The sequence below is a fragment of the Prionailurus viverrinus genome, chromosome A2 (genome assembly GCF_022837055.1).
Source record: "Prionailurus viverrinus isolate Anna chromosome A2, UM_Priviv_1.0, whole genome shotgun sequence".
Lineage (NCBI taxonomy): Eukaryota > Metazoa > Chordata > Mammalia > Carnivora > Felidae > Prionailurus > Prionailurus viverrinus.
Window position 1 is genome coordinate 109,928,811 of NC_062562.1, and position 19,872 is coordinate 109,948,682.

General features: G+C 36.7%; 1 protein-coding gene across 1 annotated transcript in view; it reads left to right on the plus strand.

The window, feature by feature from the left end:
• The window catches only part of BZW2 (basic leucine zipper and W2 domains 2), a 63,117-nt gene that overhangs the window by 12,780 nt on the left and 30,465 nt on the right, over positions 1–19,872 (plus strand). Inside the window, exons 2-3 of the mRNA XM_047845022.1 lie at positions 10,189–10,253; positions 18,481–18,657. Of these exons, the coding sequence (XP_047700978.1) occupies positions 10,196–10,253; positions 18,481–18,657 (235 nt within the window). The 5' untranslated portion in view covers positions 10,189–10,195. The remainder of the gene's footprint in view (positions 1–10,188; positions 10,254–18,480; positions 18,658–19,872) is intronic.

A 19,872-nucleotide genomic window follows, 5' to 3' on the forward strand; every position in this document is an offset into this window, starting at 1 on the left:
ATACTGTACATGGGACAAATAGAAAGAAATACATTAACCAGAGTAATGTATTCTAAGGATCTTCAAATCTAGAGTTGGGTTTTATTTTGTTTGTTTGCTTTTTTACTGGAGTGTGCAATCAATACAGCAGGGTAATTTCCTATATCACAGCTCACCAAATTCTGAAGGATCTGGGAAGTTAGAGTAACTCTCTCTACGGCAAGCTTTATTTCTAAGCAGTCCCCCAAAATACAAAATCCCTGTGTTTTTTAGGTTCTTGGGCTTTTTCAGCTCCCTGAATTACTCTTGTTGCCCACCCTCATTCGCTAAAGCATGTATGTCTTCCAATGTTTGCCTTTGCTCCTTGGTTCTATAATTACATAGTCACTTTATTTCTGATCCATGTAAAAGGAGGTTGTATACACTTTGCCCCTTTTTTCATCAGAGCATATTTCTTTACAAGATATTTCTCTTAAAGAACCACAGTACAATAGTAAAATTCAATGAATTTATAATAGATACCATACTTAACCGCCATAGTCTACACTCCAGTTTCATCAATTACCCCCAGTACTATCCTAAATACATTACGTGTGTGTGTATAGACACACACACACACACACACACACATAATATGTATATAATTCCTCATAGTACAGCATGCACTCAAGGATTACATGCTGCATTTAGTAATGTCCTTTTGATTCTCCTTTAATTTGCTATAGTTCTTTGATTTTTGTCTTTATTTTGTTTTTGTTTTTGTTTTTGTTTTTGAGACATTAACATTTTTGAAGAATACAGGCCAGTTGTTTTGGAGAATGTCCCTAGATGTGCCTTTGTTTCCTCATCATTAGATTCAGATCATGCGTTTTTGTTTGGAATGCCACGCAGATAATATCCTGTTCTAACTGTAAACTGTCTGGAGTCGTGTGATGTCTGTTGTCCCTGGGTTAAGGTGTTATCTTGTTCCTGCACTGCAGAGTTAGCATTTTCTTTTTGTAACTGATGTGAAGATGCTTTGAGGCTTTTTGAATATCCTGTTGATCATCAAGCACCTCTACATATGCGCATGCACACACACACACACACAGTGTGTCAGGGCACTTTTAGCATCCATTGATGATCCTTGCAAGAATCAGTTTTTGGCACAATGATTTTCTAACTCCATGTTTCCTTCTGTATGTATCCATTGGCATTCTACTGAAAAGAAAACTTACATTTATGTCTAATTACTTCTCTTTCCCTTGTGCACTGATCTGTTTCTTTTAGCTAAAATAAATGAGCCTGGACCTCCAGATTCTTATTTTACTCACTGAGTTATTCTCCATGCTGTTGTTAATTATTTTTGTGGCCACATTGTCTCAGGTGATGTCAGTGGATTGTCCTCAGGATAGTTTTTATGTAGTTTGATCTATTTTTATCTTTCTTTGTTAAAAGCCATTCAGTACTTTCTGACACATGACTTCTGAGTATCATATTGAATCTTCCCTGCTCTAACCTTGGAATCAGTCATTTATCCAAGAGACCTTTGTTCTTTAGTAGGAAATGATATTTAGAGCCTGGGTCATATTTCTCCTTATGCACAGATAATATTATTGCCACACTTTGGGGATTGCTTTAAACTTCAAAAGAGGTTAAAGAGTTTCCATTTAAACATGCAATTTTTCTAATTAAAAAGGCTATGCATTCTTACATTATAGAAAATACAGACAAATAACAGAACAGGAATAAAATGCTCCCTGAACTCTATGCACTCTCTTGACCACGTGTTTTGTGTAGCTTAGATTGTATCATGTATATAGAATTTGGTGGGCGTTTAGGTTTTTTTCTGTTTCTACTTAACACATCATTGTTTTCTCCAAGTCCAAAAAATTAAACAGTTGTAGTTTTCAGTCATATACTTTTTATCTTTTCCTTGTGGTCTTTTTATCACAGTGCTGTGATATCCGTAAGTAGGGAAAGTTTGTTCACTCGCCCTCCGCATTTTCTGCCTCCCTCTTCAATCCCACATTGTTACCTACCCTCCGTCTTCCGCCTGATCATCAGAGGATGCACAATTATCCATGTGGAAAGACAGCAATTAGTATTAAAGACTGTGGCAAGCATTTATTTTGTATACTGATTGCACTTTTGATTTTAGTTATGACAAGCTACTCAGTGATAAATGTGTTTTCTCTAAAATTAACATCAATGTTTGGCAAACAGAAATAAGTCACTCAAGGAAATATCTGCCTGGTTACTGCTCTGGTATGTTTAGATGTATGTGCACAGCTTTTAACTCTGGAGAGCATAGGCTGTCTCTGGTTTTGCTCACAATTTTTTTTTTTCCTTTTTAGTGTGGGATTTTCCAACCTTGGCACAATTAAGATTTTGGACCAGATAACCCTTTGTTGGGGGGGGGGGGAGGGAGCCTTTCCTGTGCATTGTCCATTATTAGCAGCACCTATATCCTCTACCTGCTAGATTTCAGTAGCATCCGCACTTCCCCAGCATGACAAAAGAATATCTACAGACATTGCCACATGTTCCCTTGCAGGGCACATAATTACCCCAGAATGAGATCACTGCTCTAGAATAATGCTTAACACATAATAAGCACCCACCAAAATACAAATTAATATATATTTAAACCACAGCTGCCCAATCTTTGGGCATTTACTTATTTTATGCCACCATTTCCTCTAAATTCTTAGAATTTGTGGTTTGAAATATTGTAGGTATGCAGTCATCACAATACTTTTGCTTGTAGGCAAAAGTTCTAAGTGTTTTAACTTACTAGAACAGAGGTTTTGGGGCGTTTTGCTATTAAAATACTTTGAAACATTATTTTTGAGAACCTGGTTTTCTAAAAGCCAAAGTGTGCTCTTACAAATGTCTGGTGTGTGTGTGTTTGTGTTTCAAAGTGTTGAGAGACTTTAATAATCACATCAGTAAGATTAGACTATCTGTGAAGTTGAATGAATATGCCCGGTTAGTTGTTAAGGGAAGAAGGGAAGGATCTGGGGGAGAGAATCCATCTGGGGAAAGGAGAAGGGCCCAGAGAAGGGAATATGCATGCCCTGAACTACTTCTTACAATCTACATTAAGCAGAGGACATGAATTGATAGAGTGAAAGCATTTTAGGGTTTTATTCAACTTCCTAAAAGTTTTATAAAGTAACTTCACTTAAGAGGAAATAAGTGACATTGCACATTCTTTTTTTTTTTTTTTAATTTTTTAAATTTACATCCAAATTAGTTAGCATATAGTGCACCAATGATTTCAGGAGTAGATTCCTTAAGCCCCTTACCCTTTTAGCCCATCCCCTGTCCCACAACCCCTCCAGCAACGCTCAGTTTGTTCTCCATATTTATGAGTCGCTTCTGTTTTGTCCCCTCCCTGTTTTTATATTATTTTTATTTCCCTTCCCTTATGTTCATTTGTTTTGTCTCTTAAAGTCCTCATGTGAGTGAAGTCATATGATATTTGTCTTTCTCTGACTCATTTCACTTAGCATAATACCCTTCAGTTCCATCCACGTAGTTGCAAATGGCAAGATTTCATTCTTTTTCATTGCCAAGTAATACTCCATTGTGTATATTTACCACATCTTCTTTACCCATTCATCCCTCGATGGACATTTCAGCTCTTTCCATACTTTGGCTGTTATTGATGACACTGCTATAAATATGGGGGTGCATGTGTCCCTTCGAAACAGCACACCTGTATCCTGTGGATAAATGCCTAGTAGTGCAATTGCTGGGTCGTAGGGTAGTTCTATTTTTAGTTTTTTGAGGAACCTCCATACTGTTTTCCAGAGTGGCTGCACCAGCTTGCATTCCCAGACATTACACATTGTCTTAATTTATTTCTCTGAAGAAGTTGTACATTGATACTTAAAATGTGATTTTTAGAATATTTCTATTTTTGCTAAAAGGAAAGCAAAGTATCACCATTCAGAACCAAGGTAGATATGCTAATAAGTGTAAGGCGTGAAATTGTTCTAGAAATATGATAATGAAAATTTTATCATGATGCCTCTATATCATAAAAAGATTTAGATGAGTAGTAAGCTCTTAGTGCTTTTTTTCCACAGCACAATTCCTTTGGGTTTTGGTCACTCTTTCCTTGTAAGGTGGTTGCTTAGCACAGTTTAAATTTCCACCATTAATGTCCCTCTGGAGATGGTTGTAAGTTTTTGAGGGGAGAACTATTATTAAGTTTGGTACTCTTTAAGAAAGATTATTTTTGTTCTTTCATACCATTAAGGATAAGAGGAAATGGGACATGAATATAATAGTGATATTTAATTTTTTTTTTTTTTTACCGTTTATTCATTTTTGAGAGACAGAGAGACAGGTGTGAGTGGGGGAGGGGCAGAGAGAGAGGGAGATACAGAATCTGAAACATGAAACAGGCTCCAGGCTCTGAGCTGTCAGCACAGAGCCTGACATGGGCTCCAACTCACAGACCACGAGATCATGATCTGAGCCGATGTCAGATGCTTAACCAACTGAGCCACCCAGGTGACCTTGGCCTATATTTCTTCAACGTACTATTTTAGATTTTAGAGGGAAAATGTTTTTGCCATTCACTGTGTAAGAAGACTCAGTACCATGTTTATATGTATGTAACCTGAACCAGTATTAAGTAGAGTGGCATTTGAGTGACTAATATTTTTGTACTAAAGAAGGGAATATCTGATTTTATTTAGAAACTTTTTTTTTATAGATAGGCTACTATTTGAAATTTCGTTTTTTTCTTTTTTCCAATTATTATAAAAACTAAAGCTTACATAGAATGTGCCTGGAGATATAATGAAGAATTCTGTAGAGGCTGGGGATGATTTTGAGTATAGAGGCTGTTTGGTACAAAATCATAAGGACATTTAAAAAGATAATGTTGTTCTTGGCAACAAAGTGTAGTGTTATTGTAGGCATTTATCTGGTCTATTGCTTTAGAATGTTAGTAATTTACACTTTTAGAGAGCAACTTAATTATTTTTGCTTCTTCTGAGATCATTTTTATGAACCCGAATGACTCCTGGACACAACTTTCAGTGAAGGATTTTATGATGTATGTTCCTAGAGTTTTAGCTTTAATGGAAAGGAGAAGAGTTTATAACTTTGGGAAATTTTTAGTTCATTCTTCTTATGGTACATTATTTCGCTCATTTGGAGTATAGAATAAAAGGTAGTTCTTGAACGTTCCTCCTGAGCACAAAGTGCTTCATGGGAATGTTGCTGTGAAGTGGCAATCACATTGCCAGTTTTGTGTGCTGGTGTTACTGTGCCGTTCCCAAACACTTTATGCTTTGGAGATGATGTTGCTGCCTGGTAACTTTTATTATCTTAGAACGGAAAGTCTTTTTTTTTTTTTTTTTTCCTTCATACTGTCTGTAGGGTTATTTACTACCCAGAGAGAGTTTCACTTGGAAGTTTAATAGGTTCTTCTTTTCTCACAATAGCCACCAGGTTTTGAAATTTGGGCAAAATGCTCCTCCAAGCCACTTTATTTAAAAACTTCATATTCTTTGTATGTATTTTCACCTTTTTATTAAATTGAAGTGTGTTAGGCTATAATGAATGCTTTAGAACTGGGTTGCCCACCGTAACGACTGGCCATATTGGCTATTTTCATTGTAATTCATGAAAATTAAATTTTAATTCCTCAGTTACACCAGCCACATTTCAAGGGCTCAACAGCTACATGTGTCTAGTAGTTGCCATATTAGACAGTACAGATCTAGAACATTTCCACCACCACAGACACTCCTGTTGGACGCGCTGCATTAGAATGGGGGATGGCAGACTGCAACCTGGGAGCCCAGCCTGATCTACCACTTGTTTTCTGTAAATAAAGTTCTATTGCCATACAGTCACGACCGCCTGTTTACATATTGTCTGTGGCTGCTTTCAGGCTATAACAGCAGAATTGAGTAGTTGAAACAGACCATGTGGCTCACAGAGCCGAAACAATTTTCTTTTATCCCTTTGCAGAAGATTTCCACCCCACTGTCCTGTGTGCATACTCATGATTCTTAAAGGTCAAGTTGTTTTCCCAAACGACTTTTTTTTTTTTTAATGTTTATTTGTTTATATTTGAGAGAGAGAGGGAGACACAGAATCCAAAGCAGGTTCCAGGCTCTGAGCTGTCAGCACAGAGCCACTTGTGGGGCTCAAACCCACGAATCATGAGATCATGACCTGAGCCGAAGTCAGATGCTCACCCAACTGAGCCACCGAGGCACCCCCTGTGTATGCGTATTCCTAAAGTTGAGGTTGTTTGGATAGCATAGTTATATGTGCATATTAGCAGTGTAACATATTACATAAGGCAGATTATCACACTCCAGATATTCTCCAGACCAGAAGAACAATCGTCCCCTTTTAGGAACAGTAAGAAGTCCTTCTCTGGCAGATCACATTCTTTCCAAAATGAAGGGAATGAAAGAAGGAGAGCACCAGCAAGAGCACATACAACAGGGCAGTCTACTCACGGTGTGCTGGACAACTGGCAGAATTAGTGCACTGTTGGCAAGAGGCCAGTCCATCTGAGTGCTGGCCCATCATCACACTTGGGCCCTGAGTCCTGTAGGGAGTAAGGGATGGAATCTGCGAAGGACCCAGGACAGCTAGAATATTAATAGAGGGAGGTGGGTGAAATTCATCTATTATGTTAAACCTAAAACTCCATTTAGACTTGAATAGGAATGTATTCAAAAAATGTTTATTTCATGAATAGGGTGCTTAGTTTTGAAGGTTGGTTGATTGAATCATTTTAATACTTCACTGTCTTTTTTATCTTGTGGAATATCCAAGAAATTTAGTCTCTTAGATGGCAGATGAAATATTTAAATCCATTTTGTTTTACCATTTTGCATACAGTTTTCTTGAATAATACTATTTTAAACCCCGGAGCTTTTCCATTTTGGGGGACAGCATGAGCTTATTTTTATTTTGTCTGTGTGTTTGGCTTATAGTTTTATATGCATACATATATGCATGCATAGGTTGTATCCCACATAAGTTTTGTCTCTGAGGATTCTGTAAAACTGATTTTAAAATAAATACACATAGACACATACACACAAGTATGCATTTCTCGTTGTTGTCAAGTTGTAAATTGTAATGCAACCCAATAAAAATAAGCTTTTGATGTTGGCCTAATAGAGCTGTCTTTGTTACTTTTTGTTACTTTCCCAGGTTTAAACTGCACAGTTTCTTATTCAAAGTGCCCTTGCTTCTCTTTTGCCACAGCTTCAGTGAGTGCCTTATAAAGCCTGACCCTCACTGGAGCAGATTATAATGTAGCGTGGATTGCTAAATTTAGAGAGAAGCCAGACCTCTGCTCTAAATAGTAACAGCTAAGCGATAGAGACTTGCTGCGCAGAATATCTTCATTTAGTCTTTCAATACCAGTAGGTGAGTTTCTGTTTGTGTTTGTTTTAATATTTGCCGTTGTGTTCGTCAAGATCTTTGTATGCTTTTTTGTTTGCATGTTTATTATGTTATCTTCCACATATAGCATATGGAGAGTGGTAAGCCCAGGAAACTAGACCACGAAGAAACAAACTTTTGTGTTTAGAACTGAAGAAAGTATAAATATAAATGGAGCTAAAGATTTTTAAAATAGAGTAACTCTGTCGTTGGTAGGCTGGGTTTTGTGGTGATTCCTCATTAGCAGAAAAAGAGCAACAAAATGCAAAGGTAGAGGTAGAGAATTCTGTGAGTTTATCTTCTGGACCTTAAAATGAAACTCTTAGTGAAGGCTCACACTTCAAAAGTATTTTTTATTGATTACAAAATAGAGACATCTTTGGCAAAGAGTAACTCGTTCCTGCGTGTTCATCTGCTGGAAAAGCTTCTGGCTACCTGGGGTCTATTTTTCTTATATCTCAGTATGAGCCCTAAACTCTTTACCAGGTGTTTTTCTTTGCTGGCACAAGAAAACATTGATATTTGTAATGTTTGGGGAGGGGGGTAGACACTATAAACATGTATGCGCGCGCCCATTTATCACATGTACCCCCAGTGACCTGTTTGCTAATCCAGAGTGAATCTGCTGAAAATGCCAACGAGGAACTTTCTGAATGAGTTTTGTGGTGAATGTAAATAATGCATGAGAAGCTCTATTTCTGACTTGTATCAAATAGAGTTTATTGCATTTGTAATTATTTCAGTATGTAGCAGCTGCCCCAAACACCAAGAGCCATCACTTTCTCTGAGCTTGTTCTAGGTTGTACTTGTGTTGAGTTGTAAATGTTTGTGGATTTTACCTCCCCTAGGCATGCTCCTTGAGGGCACGGAATCTGGCTTAGTCACCTTTATATCACAAAGCATGATATATTAAGTTCACACTATAGTATTAATAAAAATTATCTGTACTGAAACTATAGAAGAAATTTTTGTGTTTGTTACTTTATTTTTTAATCAATTCCACTTAAATTATGATTAAAGTTTTGAGTGATAAGCAGATTGCTTTCTATATGAAGATAGGAGATTTTCTTCTTTTGTTTGTGGAAAGAAGGTTTTGGTGTATAAAGTGAATAATTTTTCCATGTTATTGAAGATTTTTTTTTTAAACTTTGAGACATAAATAATTCGCTTAAATACTGCAAATTTTCTTGATTGTTTAATAGTGACTTAATCAGAAAAAATCTAAACATTTTCAAATCACAATTTAAAGAAGACCCTTGAAAGGTAATTAAATCATTTGCTTGACATTCTCTTAAATTGTTTGGTCTTCATAATTTAGGCAACTTGGATATATCTTCAGGTTATAATATTAATGCCAACAAGGTTATTCTTAATTTGTAAAAGATCTTATGGAGCAGGGTTTTTTTTTTTTTTTTACTTTTTTTTAAAGATAATTGATTCTTTTTAAAATTTTCCTTGCAGAGAAAAGCAAAAATTGCATATACTCTCTTTATAACCAAAAAGTTACGCTTCACACTTTTATTTAACTTGCTTTTTTCCATTAACACTGTGCCTTGAACATCTTTCCATGTCTGCAACAGCTTATTTAACAAGTATTTACTAAATGCTCACTCTTTACTTACCATTGTGTTAGATGCTAAAGATACTGCTTTTAGTAGAACGGACAAAGTCCCTACTCACCTAGAGGTTTCACCCTCATGGGAGAAGTAGACCGCAGGCAAACAGATAACAGTGGAATGTCAGGTGCTGCTAAAGGCTGTGAAGCGAAGTAAAGCTAGGTAAAAGGAGAAAGAACAGACACCAGTAGTGGGGATGTACGGGTAAGGCCTCTCTGAAAAAGAGGCCCTTGAGTGTGTCAGTGAGGGAGCCACCTCAAGGGCTGGGGAGAGATCTTCCCAGAGGAGAGGAAACCTTCTCTGGCACATTGGAAGAAGAAAGAGGGCAGTCTGGCTGGAGCACAGTGAGTGATGGGGAGAGATGCAGGTGTGGGAAACATAATCAGAGAGGTAGCCAGAGCAAGAAATGCAGTACATTTAGATTTAACTCATTCTTCTGTATAGCTTCATAACATTCCACTTAATGGCTTATGATAACTTCTCTAACCAGATGACTGTTTATGAGCATTTAACTTTGCATGTTTTTATGCATTCAACAATGCTGCAGCTAAACCTTTACACACACACACACACACACACACACACACACATAAATATGCATATTTGTGCAGGTAAAATGGTAAATTTCTAGGAAAAGGAACGCTAGACCACACGTTATAACATGTAAATATTTATATTCACCAAATGCTTCCCAAAAGTATTGTGTGGAATTTATTCCCTATGCCAGAGTTTATGTCTGTGGTTTTCCCTATGTCTTTTGTCAACACTAGGTATTATTAAACTTTAAAAATTTTTGCCAGTTCGACAGTTAAAACTATACCTTGCTTTGGGGTGCCTGGGTGGTTCAGTTGGTTGAACATATGACTTCAGCTCAGGTCACGATCTCATGGTTCCCTAGTTTGAACCCCATGTCAGGCTCTGTACTGACAGCTCAGAGCTTGGAGCCTGCTTCAGATTCTGTGTATCTCCCTCTCTCTCTCTCTGCCCCACCACTGCTCACATTCTGTCTCTCTCTCAAAAATAAATAAACAAACATTAAAAAAATTTTTTTAATTACACCTTGCTTTTTAAAAGTGTATTCAGTATAGGTGAGGTTGAACATATGCTTATTAGCCATACATTTTTGTATGAACTGCTTATTTGAAATATATAATCTTTTTTTCTTTGTTTTCAGAAATTTTATGAATAAGCATCAGAAGCCAGTGCTAACAGGCCAGCGGTTCAAAACTCGGAAAAGGGGTAGGTTGTGCTGCATATTTGTGGGACTGGGGGGCTGAGAGAGTAGGTGAAGTTCTCAGCAAGACAGGAGTTTGGGGAAGGATTAGAATTATCCTTGTTCACACCTAAGCTCACTAGTTCTACTCTCCTGGGCTCTGAATGTAGAATCTGAAGTTCTTCTGCCTCCAAGCCTCTGAAAGGTTATTTAGGTGTCTGACCTCAGACAAGTCATTTAACTTGTCTAAACTTTGTGTCTATCTACAAAATGAGGATGATTCTGTCTGTTCAGGTTTCCTCACTCTCCTGTGAGGCTATTAAGACACTAGATAAACTTTACTATTTTTGACATCAACATTTATATTTGAGTTTTGCTTTCTTTGTTGTTTTTAAGGAAATGTTGAAAGCAAAGATGGTAAAACTTAGGAGAGAGGTAATCTAGGGAAGGAGATATTGAGGAGTTTTTACTCTTGAGAATTTAAGAGGTCACATTAAATTTATTGCCTAAGTATCTTGAAAACTCAGTATTTTCAAGTGTCTTTTATTGTGGAAAGGTAGTGTCGAACCTGTTTGATGACTGGGAAAATTTCTGTTTGTGTGAATGACTTATTTTTAGGTCACGTTCATCTCCCTACCCTTTCTGCATAAAGAATGGTTTTAAATTTTAAGTGTTTAATCAGTTTGGCATTCTTATACAGAAGTCCTCTTGGACTTAAAAAAAAAAAAATAGCTGAGCCATAACCTGATTAGGAAACTTTTTAAAAGGAAACATGGTACAAGATTATTATGTTGACTAACACTAAGATAGTAACTGAAACGTATTTAAGGAAATATCATGTAGAAAGCTAAATGATGGTGGGATATCTCTCTGAAGGCCTCACTACTGATTATGAAACATAATGGCATATAATGGTATCATGTGCTACATTGTTGAATTGATGACCCATATGTTATGGCTTTGGCATTTCCAGTGTTGAGGTGGCCCCTGAACCTTCCGCTGTCTTGCGTAAGGATGGTGTCTGCATAAGTAGCAAGTCTAGCCTTGCAGAAGAAAAAGAAGTCTCCATGCAATCAATGGAGTGGAAGAGTTCATGAGAGTAGCTAGATAGCCGCGAGGCTGGATTTCTTTGTAGATGCTGCTTGCAAGGAATTCACATTCGTACTGAAACAATGAAACTAAGAAACTGTAAACTAAGCAAAAGGTGGTTATTTTGTACAGTAATTTTTGTCTTGTGCTTTCCCATTTTCTATTTTTTTTTTCCATCCCTGGCTCATCCCTATAAACTAATACACATATGACCTCAGCCATCTCCTTCTGCTTAGTCCCGTCTTTGTCATATAAATTGTGTCTCCATGATATTTCCCCATTGAAATCTGGACCCTGATATTAACACAAGGTGTTACAGTCAATGTGCCTTCCTTCTCTCATTGTTTAAAGCAGTCAATGAGGGGAAAATGATGTGGATGATTTCAGAAGGATTTCATCAGTAAGGAACGATATAGTTCAGAAAGCTAATTATAGTTAAGGTATTATTGGGCCTGGTAATGTGATAATAGCTAATATATGTCCAACTGTGAGGTGCAGAAAGGTTTGCCATCGCCTGCCCACTGGGGGAACATGTTAATCTCAGACCTGGATCTCCAGCTTTATTCGTGGGACGCTGATTCACGGTAACTGAGCTTAAAAGCCAAGAGAGGGCCCAAGGGTGTATTGCACAACAGCAGGCGTGATTCAACAAGTCAACTGGCCCTTAGAGTCAGTCTTCAGTTTTAAGCCAGAAAGGTTTTCTCTAAATCTGAGCTGGTTTATCTCTGATTCATTTAGTGGGCAAGATTGTGCCTGTGTCTTACCGCTGCTGGAATACTCAGAGTTACCCAGAAATATATATTATTTGCCATTGATGTGGATTCATATAACTCAGATCTATTGGTGTTAAGCACTTGAGCTATTTTGTGCCTGCTGGTTGGAAATTAAAAAAAAAAAAAAAAATGGAGTCAACCTCAATTTCTGCTCTTCATAATAGTGAATTGCATCCTGATGATTTATCGTGCTTTGGCTTTTCTTTTGCTCTTATGATAGGGCTGACTTCAGGTAAATGGCTGGCAGTTTTGTAGAGGTAAGGAAAAAAATCTAGTGAGGATATCTCAAGGTCATTTTGCTAGGCTGTCTTCTGAAGGTCTGTCTTCAATTTGAAATTGTTTTCTAACAAAGCTAATAATGCTCTTCCATGCCAAGTCAGGGAAACAAAACTATTTTTATTGCCTAAGATCAAAATTAAACATTATGACGTGACACATCATTTAGAAATCCATTCAGACTCTTTTCCTTTATAAAATATGCACATCTTGTTTATGATACTTTCTTCAAAGAGATTATGTTTTCTAGTATGACTTGTGGGAATTTGAAATGATGGAATTTCTCCCCTGAGCCATTGTTATGCTTAGCTAAATGAAATAGTTAATGACTGAACTCTCCTCTTTATAAATTTTGTAGAGAAATTGGATTAAAATTACTGAAAATAGGAGAGAAAAAAAAAATAACCAACTACAGGCAACCAGAGTGACCACATACTCCATTTCATCTGTGTTGACAGTTTTAAACACTCTTAGATTTTCAGTAAGTGTTAGCGACTAAGCTGGTAAATGTTCAAATGTTGAACTCTGTGTGTGTGTGTGTGTTTGTGCATGTGTGTGTATGCACATAGGTAGAAAACCCATGATAGTTCTTACTCATTTATTATAACTAAGTGACATTCAAAAAGGGATGTAAGTTATGCTATTTATCACTTAATTAACAGGTAGGAAAAGTGTTATATTAACCAGTTACCATGGTTTCCAGTGAAAGCATTGTGTTTAGATAACTTACGGACATATTTGAGCATCAGAAATAGACCTGTTTCTCAGTGTCAGTACAAGGGCCAGCATGACTAACTCTGTAGTGTCACACTTCTGATTCACCAACACAGTATAAATTTGAGACCCTAATTATATACTTCCCGCTTCTAGGGAGGTTTGACCTGTCAAATGGAAACTCAAGGAGTAATAGCATATTTTCATTAGGATTTTGTTAGTTTTTTTGCTAGACTTTCCTCATGTGAAGTACAAATTACACGTAATGTTGTTTCAGATAAAAAAGAACCTTTGGGTAAAATGTCATGTTTCTCCAAACGTTCGTCAGGGTTGTGGCCATTTTCTTGTTGGGGAATTTTGTATTCCACTGGGTGGGCATTTTATCTCAGCAGATGGGAGTTGCTTTTCAGCCTACAAAAGAATGATTAATCCTTTCATGCCATCACGATTTCTTTAGATTCCCGAGCTACAAGGGATCATCTTGACCTACTGCGTTATTGCTCACTGTTGAAGTATCTTCGGCCGTGACCTGCTGTCTCCCTCCTTTTACTTTCCTCTTCCTTGGCAAATCTCTTAGGAAAATAAAACCGAAATGAAGGGCTTTGTGCAGACACAAGTTTTTAAGTTGTCTCTTAGATTCAAAACAAAGCCCTCTGCATGAATTCTTAGCATAGTCTAGATTTTTACCTGTGTACCAGCTTTCATTTTCCACTGCTTCAAATTAATAATTTTCAAATCATCAAAGTCTGTTCTACCACCTGAGTCAACATCCAAATGTGTCGTAGTGCCATTGCAGGAATGGCGTCAGTTGATTTTGAAAGCTGGTTACAAGACAGTAAACAACTTGTGGAGTCTTTTCTTCTCATGTTCTCATATTACAAGGAAAGAAAACTTTCTCTCCCAAGTGGAAAGGAGAATTACCTTTTGGTAAATCTGAACCCTGAGTGGGGGGTGAAGTTTCCCTTGCTTGCCAGTGAGTTCCTCGTGTGCAGTCATGATTACCCCCTCTAACAGCCTCTCATAATCTATTCCTGTGGAGTTCCCATTCTCTTCCTCCCCCTCTACAAAACAAGACCTTAATTATATATATATATAGTTGTTGTTGTTGTTGTTGTTGTTTGTTTGTTTTCGGGTTTTTTTTTTTTTTGCATTCAACATTTGCATGTTCTGGGCTGCTTAATATTTTGCTTATGGCATCAAAAGGACTTTTATCTCTTGTTCATGAAAAATAGTGTTCAATTTACGTCTGTCTTTATGGCATCTTATGCTGTGTGACTCTGACTGGTACTGGGAATGCCATTCTTCTCTGGTTCTTGTGCTGTGGTGTTAACCCCTTACAACTCATCCCTTCTACTAGATCAGGATAAACAGTGAGTCTATACGAACCAGGCAGGTGCTGTCTGGTTTTCAAGTAGTTTTTAATTGTATCACAGTCACGCGTTTTAAATAGTCAAAAGAATTCTGCAAGACATGTGATAGAGACAGCAAATCTGATCCCCAGAGAAATGCCTTCTGCTTTTTACATGCTTGTTTTAATTTTTACATTCATGTAACCAAATACCATCCTTACATGGTTATTTCCTGACTTTCCTGTTTGTACTCTGGAAGATGAAGATTTAGCTCTTTCATGTGCAGACCTCTTCTCAATTCTTTCTCTGTGACACAGTTTTAGCTTAGCCACTATTTAGGGTTTATATTATTGGGACTTTATACCTGCTATTCATAGCTCAACTGTTATGCGGTTGGTTTGATCTATCTGAACATCATTTTATCTCTGGAGTTAATGTTTCATAATTTATCTTCCCTTTTTTGATGAGTTTTCTGTGCCTTAACACTAGTCAATACTAACCTTTCCCTTTGTTATGTAAACCTTCCAATACAAAAACTTTAGGAATTCTTATCCTCCATCATGTTAGACTCATAGTGAAAAGCTCCCCTGGTCAGTTTGCTCCCTGGGCCTGCAGTACAGCTGTCAACATGAAATGTTTGAAATGTCTTTTCACCGGTGTCCTGGAGAATCCTATTTCCTGGCTCATGTTCTTTTTTCCTCCTTTTTCCTGGGATCTCCTGACTTAAGATCACGAGTTATTCTCCCATTTTTGGCCGAGTGTCTGCTTCAGTAGCTCTTTTAAAAAAGATTGTATGAGAAACATCATTTTTGAGGCCTCAGGTGTCTCAAAATACATTTATCCAGCTTTTGTGCTGAGTTAACAGTTTGGCTGAACACTGAATTGTGGTTTCAAAATCATTGTCCCTCAGAATTTTGAAGACATTTCATCTGGTTTCTGATATTTCTGTGGACCAATTTAATGACATTCTGGTTTTTTGGTAGTTTGTATGTGATTTGGGTTTTTACCCCTGAAACTTCCAATAGCTGCCTTATTCCCAGTGTTGAGATTTCTCCATAATGTGTGAGCCTTGTTGTGGGCCCACTTTGAATCCTTGTGCTGGTGTCTAGACAGTTCTTTATTGGGAAACTCATGTCCTTCAACTCTGTAAACTTTCTTGAAATTTTTAAATCATTTCTTTCCTTTTTGAAAAAAGAATTCTGAGGGCATCCAGCTGCTCGATTGGTGGAGCAGGTAACTCTTGATCTTGGGGTTGTGAGTTTGAGCCCCGCCTTGGGTGTAGAGATTGCTTTAAAAAAATTCTCATTATGCTCATTATTTAAACATTTGACTTGTCTGCTCTTTTTCTTATTTTTTTGCACTTATTTTCTAGGTCTTTTTTTCTTGACTTTTTAAATCTAGTTTCTAAGAGATATTCTCAGCTTTGTCTTTCAGCTCTTACTATTGAGTTTTTAACTTAGTTTATCATACATTCCATTTCCAAGAACTCTTTTATTCATGAAATGTTTCTTTTCTTTATATAATATATTCTTCTTCCTCTCCTTTCCCTCTTCCCTTCTTAGAGTTGCAGTATCCACTTATCTCCCTAAAGGTATTTATGGTAAGATTTTTGTGAAGTCTCTGTTTCATCTTTTGCCCCTCCCTTTCCACACCCAACTCATTCTCCCTAAAGGGAAGGTAAAGGTGAAGAATTCCTTTGAATTGAATCTTACTTTTACCTTTAATTTAGCTTTTTTTTTTTTTCTGCCTCTTCTGACCTCCTCCAATTTATCATCTTCACTTCTTTTCAACAGTGTATGATCCTTGCTTTGTTTAAGATCAGGTTTGTTTAAGGGGTGCTTGACTGGCTCAAGCAACTCTTGATAACTCTGGATCTGCAGGTCATGAGTTCGAGTACCACAGTGGGTGTAGAGATTACTAAAAAATAAAAATTAAAAAAAAAAAAAAAAAGATCTGACTCCAAATGACCTTCCACAAGAAGTCTCTCTAGAGTCTGCTGAGCATAGAAAGCTACATGTATTTTTATTCTCAAATCCTCTGAAGCCCTTTCAGGGCTTCTACAAATTCAAAAATATTGTCATTATAATGCTAGGATATTATTTGTCTCTTTTACATGTTTACTCTGGTTTATGGTGGTTTCCCAGAGGCTACATGATGTGTGATATTACAGTGGGTATGGGACTCCATCTGTCTGCTATTAAGCCAGGTGTTAAAGAGATTCAAGAAAGCCTGGTTCATACTAATTTTTTTTTTATTTGATAAATATTTTTTTTAATTTTCTGGTTTAATTTCTATAAAGTAAGTATCCATAGATATAACCTCCTTACACAAAAATGCTCTTTGGAATCCTCAGTACTTTTTTTTTTTTTAGTAATTTTATTTTGTAGCTTTTTTTTAATGTTTATTTTTAAGACAGAGACAAACAGAGTGTGATACAAGGAAGGGGCAGAGAGAGAAGGAGACACAGAATTTGAAGCAGGCTCCAGGCTCTGAGCTGTCAGCACAGAGTCCAACATGGGGCTCAAACCTATGAACAGAGATCATGACCTGAGCCGAAGTCGAACGCTTAACCGACTGATCCACCCAGGTGCCCCTGAATCCTCAGTACTTTTTGTAAAGGGTGGCAAAGGGTCATGAGACCAAAAAGACTGAGAGCGTCTGCTCTGAAGCTATAAATATACATATCTAGCTCATGATATATATTAAATATTTTAAGTGCCCTGGAATAACTTACCTTGTAAAAAGAGACGTCCCTCCAAGAAATAACAAGTGTTAATGTAGATGTGGAGAAAAGGAAATCCTCATGAAATGTTGGTGGGAATATAAAGTGGCACAGTCACTATGGAAAACAGGTTGGGAGTTCCTCAAAAAATTTAGAACTGAAGAAAACTGAACTAAAAAAATTTAGCTGAAGAAAATGAAAACAGTAATTCAAAAAGATATATGTGCCCTCATGTTCATTGCAGTATTATTTACAATAATCAAGATCTGGAAGCACCCTAAGTGTTTATTGATGGATGAATGGATTAAACAATGTGGTATATACATATGTAATAGAATATTATTGAGCCATAAAGAGAGGGAAATCTTGCCATTGGCAACAACATGGATAGACCTGACGGCATTATGATAAATGAAACAAGTCAGAAAAAGACAAATACCATATGATCTTACTTAGGTGTGGAGTCTTTCAAAACAAAACAAAAAACCCCAAACTCGTAGAAAACAGATTGGTGGTTGCCGGAGGCAGAGAGGGAGGGGTGGGCACAATGAGTGAAGGTAGTCAAAAGGAACAGACTTCCAGTTATAAAATAAGTAAGTCCCAGGGATGTAATGTACAGTAGTTAATGATACAGTATGGTATAAGAGAAAGTTGTTAGGAGAGTAGATCTTACAAGTTCTCATCGTAAGAAAAAAAGATCTAGCAATGCATGGTGGTGGATATTAACTAGACTTATTGTGGTAATCATTTTGCAAAATATATAAAATTGAATCATTATGTTGTATATCTGAAAGTAGTATGTCAATTATAGAATTGATAATATTGATGATTGAAACTAATGTTATATGTTAATAATAAAAATAATTTTAAAAAGATATGTCCCTCTTTATTTCCTCCCTCCTAACCTTTGTTTATTTATATATTCTCCTTTATTCTTAGGCAGTTGTCCCTGGATCATTTTCCTTATCTCAGATGAAACAAAATTTTAAGTTTTGATTGTTCTACTTTATTTTTTTTCGGATGGTTAGGATTAGTAGATTACATTGGCCTATTCTCTGAATGACATAAATGATCAGTTATTAATTCTATTATGTATTAGATAGAATTAATGTATTTTTTGGCACCTCTAAATAGAAAGTAAATTACTTGATTTAATAAATGTTTAAACAAGGGGTTTAGAACATCGAAATCTAGTAGAAGAACTTAGTTGTCTTCAAACTTTTAAATAACTACACTGTCAAATAAAGAACAATGAACCAAAGAAATGCATAGTTGCTTTTGGGATAGAATGTGTTTTAAAAAAAAGAATAATTTGTAACATTTATTTTAGATGAAAAAGAGAAATTCGAACCCACGGTCTTCAGGGATACACTTGTCCAGGGGCTTAATGAAGCTGGTGATGACCTTGAAGCTGTAGCCAAGTTTCTGGATTCCACAGGCTCAAGATTAGATTATCGTCGCTATGCAGACACACTCTTTGATATCCTGGTGGCTGGCAGTATGCTTGGTAAGCCATGCATTATAGCTTCTTCTTTAGTACTTTAAATTCCATTGAAATAGTTTCTTACAAGATAAAATCTTTATAAATTTACATTTATGAGAGTTGGTAAAAAAAAAAAATGCAAATGGGAGTCTCTATGATTTTTACCTTGTTTACCGTTTGGGATGGTAATGTGGCTGTAGAAACAGTTATTTGTTAAGAGAGACACAGAAATGATGGTTTTTGTTAATGTTACGACATGGCTACTTTCTTTATAGCTAAAGGACAGCTTCCCCATGTGTCCCTAATTCAAAATGTTTCTGGAACAAAGTCTGCTTTTGTATGTCACTAGTTTCTTCCAGTATATTTAATTAACCCCCAAATGCCCTAGCACCCTTTCCCTTAAAGCCCACCCTTTTTCCATGCAGTGAAATGTAACCCTCCGTTTTTCCTTAAATTCTGATTAATCCAAAAAAAATGTCAGAAATATAGTTTAAATCTGGTTTTTAAAAATATGTAATTGTGAGTATATAGCTAAAAGGATTAAAGGTAGAAGTTTGAAAATTATTAAAGTTAGTTTCTTTTTCTTTTTTTTCTCTCTTTTTTTTTAAATATGAAATTTATTGTCAGATTGGTTTCCATACAACACCCAGTGCTCATCCCAAAAGGTGCCCTCCTCAGTACGCATCACCCACCCTCCCCGCCCTCCCACCCCCCATCAACCCTCAGTTTGTTCTCAGGTTGTAAGAGTCTCTTATGCTTTGGCTCTCTCCCACTCTAACCTCTTTTTTTTTCCCTTCCCCTCCACCATGGACTTCTGCTAAGTTTCTCAGGATCCACATAAGAGTGAAAACATATGGTATCTGTCTTTCTCTGTATGACTTATTTCACTTAGCATAACACTCTCCAGTTCCATCCACATTGCTACAAAAGTTAAAGTTAGTTTAAAAGCAAAGTAAAAATAATAGAGCAGAGGCATCAAGGTAGAAGGCTTTTCTAAGTGACATGGTATATTGATCTAAATGTTGATTAGGTATCATAATGACCCATTGTTCCTCTCATGTTTATTTTTAGAACTTAGTTTGTGTAATCAGTTTGTGTGGTAACCATAAATCACTAGAAGTGGTCCAATCCTCTAGGCCAGTGATTTGCAACTACTGAGGGGACATTTGCAAATGTGTGAAAGTGTTTGGGTTGCTATAAAGACTTGGTAGTGGAGGCATGCATGCCACCTACTTTGCA